Source organism: Phyllostomus discolor, chromosome 1, assembly GCF_004126475.2.
Source record: "Phyllostomus discolor isolate MPI-MPIP mPhyDis1 chromosome 1, mPhyDis1.pri.v3, whole genome shotgun sequence".
NCBI classification, from domain to species: Eukaryota; Metazoa; Chordata; class Mammalia; order Chiroptera; family Phyllostomidae; genus Phyllostomus; species Phyllostomus discolor.
In genome coordinates, this window is record NC_040903.2 from 87,958,900 (window position 1) to 87,973,949 (window position 15,050).

Here is a 15,050-nt window from a genome sequence, read left to right on the forward strand (position 1 = left end):
AATACAACTCACCTATGATATGAAAAGGTATTTTTTATTTTTGGGGTTTAGATCCCACTAAAAAAGAGGACAATTCCACCTCCAACCACACACAAACAAACAACAACAAAAGACATTACCTTGAGCTATATATGGTGTGGTTTCCTCTTTTGAAGGAATATTTGTGGGTCGAGGCGCGGGTGCAGGCGGTCTGTTTATAATAAAAGATCGGCCTCCAGTTTTTTTCTTTGTACTCATATTGGCCAGTATCATGTCATATTCACTGTCTTCAATCTCAGCAAAAGTGTACGGGTCTTCCTCCTCCTCCTGCTGCTTCTTTTCATCTTCTGTCTGTTCCTCCTCTCCTTCAGGTTCACCTCCTATTTCCTGTCTTGCACTGGGATTGCACCAGTTTTGACTTCTTTCCATTTGGCCTTCCAACATTTTCCCTGTTTATGAAATATTTAGATGGTGGTTACTTTTCAATTGTATGTAATATTTTTGATGTTCATCTATCACTTGCTTAAACTCCCCCCATAGTAATTTACAGATTACAACATAAATTCCAAAAAAAGAAAAGTGCACCATGGAATTTGCCAACATATCCTTCAATATATCTTTCCTAGCAAAGTTTGTTAACTTTGTTAAGAAAAAACTGTTTAAGAGATGGATTTTTTCAAAATATAAATAAACATATAAATGGTTCTCATGTAGTTTATGAATGATTTAATATCAGGAAGTTGAGTTACAAAATTAATCCTCAAATTCCAAAAACTTTGACTTTGTATTTTTCAAACATAATACTTTTAGATTATTTTCCTACTTTAAGTCATTTGACCTTTCATAGGGTTTGCCCTGGGTATTCTGCCTAAAATTCAATTTCTCTGAAAATGATAGGGTGGAATGGTTAAAAGTGCTACTTCTTTGTTTCTTGTGGTAAATCTTACTCTGACAATGACAAACTGACCTTCAAACTCTTGCTTTTTATAAGCCAACATGAATTTCATTCATGACCTAAAAGATGGCATGAATAATCAACAGCTTGAATATTAATTCATATGAAAATAATAAACTGTCTTTGATGGTTTTCATATGTAGTAACATCTTTACATGTTTTTATAAAAATGCATTAAAATATTTTAGTATTCAATAGCAATTATTTAGCAGATAAAGATACCATATACTCTGGCTAATGAATAAGTTGAAAATAATTTTGATGGCTTTCTGCCAGGCCAATGCAAATTTTTAAAAAATTTCCCTTTGACAAATGTTTTGTGTAAAGTATTAATGAAAACAACAAAATGGAAAAGATTTCAGTTACTGACAGAAATTTTTTTTTTATGTGATTCTGGGAGATTCAGGCATGTGAACTAAAAGAGAATGATTTTTTTTTTCTCTTAGGTGAGACTCTGACCAAAAAACATTTTAATTCATTTATGGATATTTTAATGGAACCATTTAGGAGCTGAAGAGAAAGAAAAGTTATGGAGAAGAATAAAAGAAAATACTATTAAAAGAGGGTTCAGCAATTATGGGGAGTAAGCCTAGGAGGAGAGACCAAGATCATCTTCCATTAGTCTTCCATTTGATTGGTTCAGTTAGTTTAACCCAAAATGTATACAGGCCTACATATAACCAACTTTAAAATCACTACGACTTGCCTTTTCCCCTAAGAATAATATGGTATTGAGATTTTTGACTTCATGACTTCTGTTTCACTGACAGCATCACAGGTGAAACCAGATTAAGTGTGTGGGAAAAACTTTTACAGTGTTTTATTTTTAGTAGAATGTGTCAACTATCTTACTTTTATAATCTGATTTCCTGAGCTGTTATCTTTGTTCCTCCACCCACTTCCCAACTCTTTCTAAAGCTGGGCTTGCACTAGAAATAACACATTTTACTTTTTATTTCCCAGTGTATCAGATTATTATACTTTTTATGTCAGAGTCCACCTGTACTTTCTCAATGCAGTTGTACATAGGTAAATAATGATTAAAATACATCACTTCTATAATTCTAATTTTTGAAATAATTGGGGCAAGAGTGTATAACAAAAAGAAGAATCCTTAAAATCCCAGAAACCTGTTCAGAGAGGTATCTGACACATTCTAATTACAGGCTCTATGGTCTTGGATCTGAGTTCAAAAGGGACCCTGCCCTGGCTGGGCAGCTCATTTGGTTACAGTGTCATTCCAATTTGCCAAGGTTGTGGGTTCGATCTCTGGTCAGGGCACATGCAAGAAGCAACCAATGAATGCATGACTAAGTGGAACAACAAATCAATGTTTCTCTCTCTCTCTAAAATCAACAAGTAAAGAATTAAAAAAAAGACAGTCCTAAGTGATGGCTTCCTTGAAAGTTTGTTGTAAAGATAAAAAGAAACAATATGTTCTTTATACACTGAAAAGTGTTCTACAGTGTTCTATGTTAATGTTTTCTACAGTGAATACATCCATAAATCCATCATAAGAAATTTGATACTTAGAACATTGATGAGGAGGTCTCTCTTTTCAATAAGTTGAGGACATAAGGAGCTACTCCTAAGGGATAATTTCTGAAGGTATCATTAGTTAAAGTCAAATAACTCATAAAGTCTCTGGCAAAAAAAAAGTGGAAGCTTCCAGTCTTACTTTCAAAGACCTTAATCAAATATTAAAGACAAATATTGGTATTTTATTTTCCATTTGCTGCTAAGTATTAGCCTTATGAAAAGATGAGGTTAAAAGTAACACTACATATAAAATGTAAACACAGAGTTTTTAAGTAAAAGGACTGACTGACTTCTTGTTTTATTTTGCTTTTATGTGTAATAATTTTCAGAAAATATATTAACCAAAATTGCACTTCGGATCTTAGATATCTGGTGAAAACTCTGGGTAAACTAGTGTTAGACCTCCTAACCAACTTACCACATATAGAAATTTCCATTAGGAAAAAATTTAATTTAATATTAGCTTCTCTCAGAAATTTATGCTGATAAAAGACAACTTTGCCTCTTAACAATTAATTTTAATAATGATATGAAATTGTTCACATTTATTAAAATGATAAACATATACCAGAATTTTGTTGTCAGTGTACTACTAATCTATGTCCCCTCCTCTGCTTCCAAGATTAATACACCTACTTCATTGATTTATCTTAATGGTCCATATGAGCTTGACACATAGTAGGCAATCAAAAAGTACTTGTTGAGCAAATGAATGGATCAGGGGAGCACCTATGAGGGTTTCCATACTTTCCATTATGCAGCACTTTCCATCTCTAAATACAGTGCATACCCTTAGTAAAGGTTTACCTTGATCAACTGGAACTTTTATAGAGACAGGGCCTTCAAGGACACAAATGTTAAATCTCATGGTTTCGAAATCTACTTTTTGAAACAGCTTTTATAGACTTCATAACTTTTTAGGACTCAACAAGTACTGTATTGTGACAAATGGGCTTTTGATAACAGATACTTCTTTTATCCTTCTTCTAAAATTTTATTTGTAAGAACATTTTCTTAACTTGGAAAGTAAATATAAAATAGTGACCAATAAAGTGGGTGAAAATTAGTGACCTTGTTACAGTCACTAATTTGAATGTGAAGCTGGAAGTTTGTCAGTCTGTTGCACATTCCAGGCTAATAGGGCCGACACAGAAGCTCTTCTTGATGCTCCTGCACCCCCTCCCCCATTAGACACAGTAATCCTGCATTTGGGGCAAATTTGGTCACAATCATGTAACTGTTCTTCCACTTAATCAATATATGTATAGAGTGTTCTTAGACTTTGGTCTCAATGCAGTGTGTGATAAACCCTCTGCCACTTGCTTCCCTTGAAGCTACCAACTGGGTGAAATGCCCAAGGTCATTTTTAAACCTGTGCCACATTAGCCTTTCCCTTTTGCTGGAAGACTAAGAATATGTTTTTAGAAGTGAAGTTGTCATTTACTTTTCCACGTTACTTCAGTTTCATTTCAGGGGGAGAATTTACAGACTACTTCTTGGTTTTATTTTTACTTACTTAAAACCTTGCAATGATTCTTTGTTCCAGAAGGAAAGAAGGAAGGAATGCAGGAAAGAAGAAAGGGATAGAGGATAGTTAGTGGCAGGTATCTTTTGCCTGATTTCCCAGGTCCTAGTTAAAGAATGGAGTAAAGTTGCTCTTAGTTTTAGAAGTTGATCTTTTCTGTATAGATTTGCCACTGTACTATATGCTATTAAGTCTGTCATTTTTTTAATTGTTACTTTAACCTTAAATTTACCTTGTAATGTGAGGTGAGGTTTATCCAGTTGGGGGGCAGTGACTACAGGTCGTGGTGGGGGGAGAGGTGGTCTGTTGTCCCCGAGTGGCTCTTGTGAATTAATGTCTGGACTGTCTCCAGGAATGAACACATACAAGTCATCATACTGGTCCTCAGAGCTCCCGCCATCAACCTCAGGCAAGCTGTAGTTGCTCTTCGTGCCGGATTCACTCTTTTTTTCTTCCTTTGCAGTTTCATTCGCCTCAGCTCCTTCAGCACTCGGCCTACGTGTCTGCGCACTTTCATGATGAAATGCTGGGTTCTGTATGGCTGTTTATAAGGAAGATTGTGTGATTTCATTTAAACACACCATCTGGAGGCATGTCATATTTCGTAATTTCATACCGAAGTGGTAGTACTGCTAATAAAACTTTTATGATGTGGAATAGTGGAAAGCTGACAAATACATAAATTTAGTGAATAGTCAGTCATTCTTGGGCTTTTAAAATATTTATCGAATGAATTGTTAAAGCTCCATTACATCTTGCTATCTCAGTATGAGGCAAACTTATAATATTCTGATTCTCTAGAGTTACTGTTCAAGCAGATTCACAGACATGACTGCATTACTACACTTTATTAGAAAGCAGTATAACTGCTATAAGTAAAAAATGATGGAAAAGGTAAAGACAAGGAAAAATAAATCTTAACTTCCTTGTGAATAATGCAATAAGATAAATCTGTGATTCTTACTTAGTCATTGTTTTAATATGTAGCTATCGACAGATGATACTTTAATTCTTGAAATAATTAGGAAAAGTTAATTTTTTTAAAAAAATTATTTATTTATTTTTAGACAGAGGGGAAGGAAGGGAGAAAGAGAGGGAGAGAAACATCAATGTGTGGTTTCCTCTCCTGTGCCCCCAACTGGGGATCTGGCCTTTAGCCCAGGCCTGTGCCCTGACTGGGAATAAACTGTTGATCTTTTGGTTCACAGGCCAGCACTCAGTCCACTTAAGCCACACCATCCAGGGAAAATTTTTTCTTTTTTAATGATGAAGGCATCCAAGTTGCCAATAGTAGGTAAATCTTTCTAGGGCTCAGTTCTCATAGCTATAAAATGTTTTCTATCTTGAAACTTAATCAAATGATCAAATGCCCTCCCTCTAAGAATGATGATGCCAACATTTGTTTTTATACTGTACATTAAAGCTTTCTAACTTTAGGAAGAAAAATAGAAAATTGGGTATTATAATACAATGTCTTTAAATATTAAAACAATTTTGTTTATATTGTCTTTATAAAAATTCTGCTCTAAAGCTTTCATAAACTTTAAAACAAACTTTTGAATCTCAGTATTGCAGGGAATATATGAATTGTTGTCATCAGTGAAAAAGAAAAGCAAATAATTGTTTTAAACTACTGCTAAACTTAAATATAGCTACAGAAGCCAGAGTGGCACATAGAAAATTTTTTTTAAGTGAAGAGTTAATGTAGAAAATTTTCAGCAGTGGGAAAATAAATGAGTAATGCAGAAAAATCATGCCTATGTGGGTACTCCATATTTCTACATCAAATTTTATTGTTTAATTTTTCTCTTCTTTCATGTGAGAGAAGAAGGGTATAGGTGCCAGTCCTGGAGCTGTAAACCAAGCTTCTTTGGTTACCAGCTCAGGCTGAGCAGACATTCTCGCACAGATCTCTGCACAGATGCCCACTTTTACTTCTAACACCAAACACTGAGCCTGAAACAAGGTAGTCTCTGAAAATCCTGATGACATGAGTAGATGATGGAATAACTGAAAAGAAATCATTGCTCAGGGTAGCAAAGGGGCTTTACTACATCTCCTTGGGTAAGTCAAACACCAACTTAAAATTACATTTACATTATAGGAAATTATAGGAAATTACTTGCAGCCAATGCACTGTCTAAGCAACAGTCTCCTTGGACCTTATCAAATATGCCCAAATGTGCAATCTAGCCCTGGAGAGTCAGGTAGTGGGTCAGTGGGATTTAGCAAGCTTTGTAACAATGGTGGAACCAATGGAAATCTGCTGACTTAGGGTGGGCATCCTATGCTTCACCCCCTCTTCCATGAAAGAGGCTGAGGCCCGAGTCCGGTCACACTGAGTTTCACATGTGAGATAGTTCCAGGTCCCAATTATCTGAAGCAGTGACACTGTTCTGTACAAATAACTGAAGTAATGTTTTCTTAATTCAGACAGTTTTTCTGAAGATTAAATGTCATTTTGAATTATTAATGATGGCCTCTATCATCACTTACTATCATTAAAAATAATAAAATGTATAACATTAAAACTTTATATAGTAATACATTACTTTAATATTTAGCATTAGTTTGTGTTCTGCAATAATATTTGAAGGTGTGTACTGATTTTGCCAAACTATGTTAGTTAAGGCATTGTGTTTAAATGTATTTGAAATGCAGGTTAGGCTATGACTTGAAAAAACTGTGATCAATAATGCTTAGCTGAGTTTCAACTGTGCACTGTTAAAAGTGCAAATGCCCTGAAGCAAAAGTCTGCTTGATGTGTGAGATATCACTGTGGCTGTGAACAAGCAGGTGAGTGGTCAGAGATGACAAGAAGGGGTGATGATCTAGGGCCTCACTAATGATGATAAAGATTGTAAGTATGATGTGAAGGCATTGGAAAATGTGGAGAAGAGTGATTAGTTCCTTCATGAAGCACAGTGTATTCATGGTGGCAAATGTGGAAGCTGCTATTGATGGAGGGGGAGGATTGAATGTGGGAGGTCGGGGGGTGGGTAGGGCAGGAGAGAATAATGGGGGGAAATGGGGACAACTGTAAGTGAACAATAATAAAAAATTTAAAAAATTAAAAAATTTTTTAAAAGCAGTGCTGTTGGCACTTTGGACTAGATACTCCTGTGTTGTGTGGGGACATGTTCTGTGGGATATTTAGCAGCATTTCTGTGGTCTCTGCTCTGTAAAGGCCAGATACAAACATCCCTTCTCAAGTCATGGCAATAAAAAAATTCTCTGTTCAATAAGTTAGTAAGAGAAAGACAAATACCATTTAATTTCATGTATATGTGGAAACTAAAGAATAAAGTAAAGAAACAAACAAAACTGAAACAGACTCATAGACAGAGAGCAAACTAATGGTTGCCAAAGGGGATGGCATTTTGGGGGCTCTGTGAAAGAGGTGAAGGGTTAAGAAGTCCAAATTGGTAGTTACAAAACACACACAGGGGTATAAAGTACAACATAGGGAATATAGTCAGTAATATTGTAGTAATTATGTATATGGTGCCAGGTGCACTGAAAATATCAGGAGGAAAACACTTCGCAAGTATAATGTGTAACCACTACGTTGCACACCTGAAATGAACACAAACTAACACTGAATGTAAACTGTAATTGAAAAAAAAACAACTCCATTCATTGGTATGCTCTTTTGGAGGCAGAAAATAGCCCTCCATTGTCAGCCACTGGACTACTGCAATTATCCAGGGGTAGCTGGTGACAGAGTGGACTAGGAGAGATCACATTAAAAGGGGGAGAAATGGCTGAATGCCATTTCAAAATACATGGCTGTATTTTGAAGGTAGAGCCAACAGTACTCAGACAGACTGAATATGGGGTAGGAGACCAAGTAAAAAAAACATGGGTGACCAGGGTTTTTGGACTGAATTCACTAAGGACAGAATCTTCACTGGCTTGAGTGGGGAAGTCAGTAGGGGGAGTAGGTTGGGAGTGGCAGGAATTAGGGTTTCCAGATTTGGAATGTCAGGTAAGTGATGCATATCAGACATGCTGGTGAAGCAAGCTGTTGTGTACCAATGGAATCTGACATAATGGGCACAGTGACCTATCTACAGAGATGGAAGTAATCTTTAAACATTACACTATAGCACTATATCCTATTACAGCCAGTGAGGAGGACCTTAGAGAAACTCTTCTCTAACCTTCTCATTTCCTAGCTGAGGAAAGGTCTGAAAAGGATGTGACCTTTTTTAAAATTAAAAAAAGAAACTGAAAAAATATAGTTGTTAAATAGTCAGAATATTTACAATAATCTGACTTGCATATTTTGTTTGGGTAGGAAAAATGAGTGTTTGATTATTAAATATTAAATTTAGGAGTATTTAAATTAGCAAGATAATTTGGTAATGTTTCTGCCATATTGTAAATTAAAAGTCATTCAGTTGATTATTTTCCATGCTCTCTTCAGTCTTACTTTTCAGTTACATTATGCAATACAAACATCATATATATGCATTATACATAACATAGGGACACTTACTGGGAAAGTATGCAGGAAGTGAAGTAATATCCTCTTCATAGTCATGTTCTTGCTCATTGTTCCTACTAATTTCTTGAACCTGAAAAAATGTAATTTTAAATAATATGCATTAGTTTTAATAAATCTGCATTTTACATATACTAAAAAAGCTGATAGAAATGAAACAGTTTTAAAGTTTTTATTTAAATACCTTAGTGTCATTATATTACCTATCTTATTATATTTGTGCTATCTATGGTTGCTTAATGATACATAGTATTAAAATTATAACTGGAGCAATAGAACATGTAAAATAAGCAATACATTTATTTTAAAATGAAATTCATTGCAACTGCTTTAAAGTTCAAATTATGGACTTCAGGTGTAATAAATAACTCCTGAATAAAACTAAGACAGCTGTTTCTCTTAAAAACTATGAAATTTTCTTCCTTTTAATATTTCTGAATCTTTTTATCCATTTCAAGGATATTCTTAATTAAGACTTCCAGCCAAGATCAAGGCATAGGTAGATACACTGTGCCTCCTTGCACAACCAAAAGAAGGACAACAACAAATTTAAAAACAAAAAGTAACCAGAACTGCCAGAAAATGGAACTATATTGAAGTCCGACAACCACAGAGTTAAAGAGAAACATTCATCTGGACTGGTAGGAGGGGCAGAGACAGGCAGCCGGTGGAGAGGACTCACAGCAAGGTGGCGGCTGGAGGACCAGAGTGGAAAAGGCAGAGGCTGGTTGAGTGAGCAATCCCACATTTGTGTGCAAATAAACTGGGAGGAACAACTGGGGAGTGAGACAGACCGTACAATCCAATTTCTTCCAGTGTGGAGAAATAAAGCCTCAAAACCTCTGACTGAAAACACCTGTGGGGGTTCAGGTGACAGTGGGAGAAACTGCCTACCTCACAGGAGAGTTTGTTGGAGGGACCCACAGGGTCCTAGAATGCACAAAAGCCCACCCACCTGGGGAATCAGTACCAGAAGGGCCCAATTTGCTTGTGGGTAGCTGGGGAAGTGACTGAAAGCCCACGAGAGATGAATAAGTGGCATTGTTCCCTCTTGTACCCCTCCCCCACAGACAGTGCCACAGTGCAGTGATGTGCTTTGCTCTGCCCTGGTGAATGCCTAAGGCTCCACCTCTTACTATGTAACAGGTGCACTGAGTCGAGAAAATATGGCCCAGATAAAAGAGCAGATTAAAGCTCCAGAACAAATACAACTATGCAATGAAGAGATAGCCAACTGATCAGGTGCACAGTTCAAAACACTGATAATCAGGATGCTCACAGAAATGGTTGAGTATGGTTGCAAAATAGAGGAAAATGAGAAGGCTATGAAAAGTGAAATAAAGGAAAAAGTACAGGGCACCAACAGTGACAAGAAGGAAACCGGGACTCAAATCAACGGTTTGAACCTGATGGAAGAAACAAACATTCAACCAGAACAGAATGAAGAAATAAGAATTCAAAAAAATGAGGAGAGTCTTGGGAACCTCTGAGACAACTTTAAATAATCCAACATCCAAATCATAGGGGTGCCAGTAGGAGAAGAGGAAGAGCAAGAGGACCTGGCTGGTGCAGATCAGTGGAAGAGGAAGAGCAAGAATTGAAAACTTATTTGAAAAAATAATGAAGGAGAACTTCCCCAATCTGGCAAAGGAAATAGACTTCCAGAAAGTCCAGGAAGCTCAGAGAGTCTCAAAGAAGTTGGACCCAAGGAAGCACACACCAAGGCATATCATCATTAAGTTACCCAAGATTAAAGATGGAGAGAAAATCTTAGAAGAAGCAAAGGGAAAGGAGAAAGTTACCTACAAAGGAATTCCCATTAGACTATCAGCTGAATTCTCAAAAGAAACCTTGGAGGGAAGAAGGTGCTAGAAAGAAGTATTCCAAGTCATGAAAGCAAGGACCTACATCCAAGATTACTTTATCCAGCAAAGCTATCATTTAGAATGGAACAGCAGAAAAAGTGCTTCCCAGGTAAGGTCAAGTTAAAGGAGTTCATCATCACCAAGTCATTATTACATGGAATGTTAAAGGGACTTATCTAAGAAAAATAAGAAGATAAAAAATATGAACAAATGACAACAAATTCACAACTATCAACAACTGAACCTAAAAGAGAACCCAACAAACTAAGCAACCAACTAGAACTGGAGCAGATTCATAGAAATAGAGATCACATGGAAGGTTATCAGCGGGGAGAGAGAGGAGGGAGAATGGGGAGAAAGGTACAGGGAATAAGAAGCATAAACAATAGGTACAAAATAGACAAGGGGAGGTGAAGAAGAGTGTAGGGAATGTAGAAGCCAAAGAACTTATATGTATGGCCCATGGGCATGAACTAAGGTGAGGGAATGATGGTGGGAGGGTACAGGGAGGAGGGGAATAAAGGGGAGAAAAAGTGGGACAGCTGTAATAGCATAATCAATAAAACATTTTAAAAAAGATATTCTTAATTACATCATATATAATACAGTGAAAGACATGAAATTGTAAAGTGGTTTATTTTTGATCTTTAAAAAGAAAAAGAAAATCCAAGTAAGGGAATTCATGTTTGTCTTTCTGAAATCAGTTCCTCTACATGTAGAAGGGAGAATTAGTGAGAAAGGACAGAAACCTATTATTTCTGGAATTGCTAGTTTTTATTTATAATCTCTGAAAATGACATGAGGTCAACATTCAGGAAACATATTTGTGCTCAGAGAGAAGGCTAACTAATACAAGTGACAGTTCTATATGTGCAAAAGCATGTAGAGAAAAGAATGAGTTAACTACCTGAGTTAATATAGGTCACATTTTGTTACCATGAACTCCAAGTAATTATTCAAATAACTTACGATTTTATTCTTAACAAAATTGACAAAAATAATTAGGTTATTTGGTCTGCATTTGGATTGTCTATTTAAAAATGAAAAACATTCGTATTAAGACATTATGAAATTTATAGCAGCGTTAGTATGCTAGAGTATTTGGCCTATATATTGACTTCAACAATTTGGTTTGTCACCCACTTTGGCCAATGGGAGCACAATGGAATTAATTTTTTTCTAAACTGTTATCCAGAGAAGAACACAGTGTTTCATTTCCAGTGGAAATGTAAGAATAAAAATTTCTTTAGTAATTTTTGAGTGAACTTGATACAGAAATTCGTTTTCTACTTAAATTATATTTTCCCCTTGGTCAAATTAATCAAGTGATAATATGAAAATCATGTAACTTTACTAGGGAGATTGACATATTGATTGATATTTGTATGCTTTGATGTTAAAGGCATTGTTTAACATACCCACTCATTATTTCCAATTAGCCTGACCTCTAATTTCATAAGGTAGATCAAGAATATAGTTAAAAATTTAATATTTAAACAATCATAACAAGAAACTTTTTGCTAATTAAAAACAGAAATGGTTTTTGAAAATTTCAGGCATTATAAAAACTTCCTATATACTGCTCATTGCCTAGACATTATGAGGCCAAGATCAGTGTGAATTAGTAACAGAACCATGGGGAAGTGTGTATGTAACTGTAGGTGTATCAACTGAGGTTGAAGCTTAATGAGATTGTTTTTGTCCCATAACTGAAGCTATATAACATTTGTACAAACAAAAAGCAAGCCAAAAATGTTTGAAAGGAATTGCTTTCAAATTCAAAAAATACCAGAGTTTTTTTTGACTGATTTGAGCACTTTCATAAGTTCAATATAAAATTGATATTTTCTGTAATCAGGCTATGTAGCAGAAAGTAAGTGTTTTTCAGTAATAAAAGGATCTTTAGAAATATTTATACTTAAGTACCAATGTTTCTTGAGTTCCTTACATTTACAATCATATTTGTTTTGAAAAATACTGTATCTAGTACTATTCAACTCTCTAATGAAATCAATGATGGATTCAAAGACAAGGATGATGGCACCTGACATCTAATTACTCTAATATTTGGCTGTGTGGTGCAGTGGACAGAGTTTAGATTTTAAAGTCAATCTAAGAATAAATTATAGCTCTATTATTTATTAGTTATATAATTGGTCAAGATACTTTATTCTAATCTCAATATTCTATCCTGCAAAATTTGAATAGTAATATTTATGCCATCAATTGGCTGGGAAGGTTAAATTAAAATAATGTAAGCAAAACACATAACACATTTATCATATAGTAAGTACTCAATAAATGTAATCTGTATATGTTAGATTTTCCTTCATCATACAAAATATAGATCTACACTTAAGAAAAAATGTTGACCACATTGATTTGATGGAGGAATCATCAATATGTATCAATAATTATTTAACTTGATGTCTTCTCAACTGTGTACCTCTGGAAGTTCTGTTGCAGTGGAAAAAGAACTGTAATATTAACTTTTTATGTAAACAGTGCGGCAGTATAATTATGTTATTAAAAAACCTCTATAATTTTTAAGCTAATAGAGATGTTAAAAATCAGGGAATAAGAGATATTTAATTCTTTAATAACTTTTTTCTGGAGCTGGAGCTTGACTTTATTTGTTCACTTATCAAATATTTATGCAGGCCTATTATATGCTAACTATTCTGCTAGTAATTAAGAAAAATAAGTTAAAAATAAAAATACATAATCCCTACTATCAAAAAATATCACATTTTTATTGGGAGAAGAAAAATAATAAAATAATTAGAATACGCTATTTTATTTATTTAACTATAGTAAACTCAGTTCCTATAGGTGAAATAGAGAATTAAGAAATAATCAGATAACAGAGGCAAAGGTTTATTCATTTGCTTTTAGATGAGGGGTTTAAATTAAAATATTCTTAGTGGGTATTATGCTAAGTGAAGTAAGTCAGACAAAACAAGATAAATACTGCATGATTTCATTTACATGTACAGTCTTAAAACAAAACAAACAAACAAATAAGCCAAAAACAAACCCGTAAAAACAGAGAACAAACTGATGGTTGCCAGAGAGTGTTGAGTAAGAGGGATGGTTAAAAAGGGGAGGGAGCATATAGTCAATAATGTGAAAAGTTTGCACAGTGATAGACATTTACTAGCCTGAGTGTGGTACTCACATTATAAGATATACAAATGTTGAATCACTATGCTGTGTGCATGAAACTAATATAATATTGGATTTCAACTGTAGTGAAATAAAATTTTTAAAATTATCTTGACATTTACTTGGTACCCATTTCTCTAGGTGAAAACTCCAGCATAAACAATAAAATCTATAGTCAAAATGCTCAGTGTAACATACAAGCTTTAATTAAATTAAAATTATAAACTACAATGAAAACAGATTTTTTTTTGACTGACATATATAAAGTTCCACATGGTTTTGGCATCTGGTACTGTACAAAGTGATCATAATATTCTGATTTTGAGGGAGTGAATAAAAACAATCTTAACATAGCAGTTGTTTTCCAAATCTTTTTATGAGGTTCTGAAGATATTATAATTAGCCTAACTCTAGCCCAACATTCCACCGTGTTAATTGTACATGATTTTACCAGCTTTAAAGCATATGGGTGTCTGTGGAATGAGAATAAGAGGAATTTTATGTGTTTAAAAAGTAACAAATTGACCCTGTGATATTTTATATATTATCTAAAAGTAATGCACCGGGCTACAGAATCTGAGATAAGATTTCTATTGAAATAATAAATATTATTCTTACTAAATGTTAAGAATAATAATCAATGTTATACTGAAGCATGATAAACAGCAAATATAGAGTCTCAAAATTTTTTTTCAGTGGCACACTGTAGGAATAAATATCTTAGTTCTCATTATATCTCTTAAGAAAATTTGTTTCTTCTTAGGCCATCTGGGAATATGGTCCAAAAGCAGATTCATATAGTTTCTCATGAAAATTTCTTTTTATATTATAGGATTCATATCCCAAATATAAAAATTAAATAGGAAAAGCCCTAAAAAACAGCTTATAAAAGTTTTCAATTAAGGTCACTGATGACTCTGGTGAGGATGAAGGATCTTGAAGAGTAAAAGAGTGAAGAATGGAAGACATCAGGTATACAAAGCCCTTTTTGAGAACCACATTGTGAAGAAGGGTCATAGGACAACTGTGCTTAAGATGTGCTTGTCAAAAAATGAGTTACAAATGTCAGCAAAAGTGCGCTTTAATGTAGGCAAGGGCTATGGAGAGGACAGGTATGACCCCCAGAGTACAGGTGCACAGAACACTGTATTGGGCAATGTGAGAGACATAAATATGAAAACTCAATAATCCCAAACCTCAGTTTAAAATTACTGGGGAAGAAAAGATATATAGATAAGACAAAATGAAACCAACTTTAAAATATGCATATACTTGTGAAATGCTATAATATAGGCACATGCAATCATTTCCATTGTGTTAATGGAACAAAGAACATTTCAGAGTAGGTGGTATTCAAGCTGAGTCTTAAATGATAAGTATAGTTTTGTTTAAAGGTTTTATTTATTTACTTTTAGACAGAGGGGAAGGGAGGGAGAAAGAGAGGGAGAGAAATATCAATGTGTGGTTGCCTCTCATGTGCTGCCTACTGGGGACCTGGCCTACAACTTAGGCATG

The 15,050-nt window shown here is 34.7% G+C and overlaps 1 protein-coding gene across 2 annotated transcripts in view; it reads right to left on the reverse strand.

Annotated features, from left to right (window-relative positions):
* Positions 1–15,050, reverse strand: part of BANK1 (B cell scaffold protein with ankyrin repeats 1) — a 312,144-nt gene that overhangs the window by 45,169 nt on the left and 251,925 nt on the right. For both annotated transcript variants that reach the window (XM_036025976.1, XM_036025983.1), the window contains exons 8-10: positions 8,500–8,578; positions 4,231–4,539; positions 120–428 (exon numbers count right to left, since the gene is read on the reverse strand). In XM_036025976.1, the coding sequence (XP_035881869.1) occupies positions 120–428; positions 4,231–4,539; positions 8,500–8,578 (697 nt within the window). The remainder of the gene's footprint in view (positions 1–119; positions 429–4,230; positions 4,540–8,499; positions 8,579–15,050) is intronic.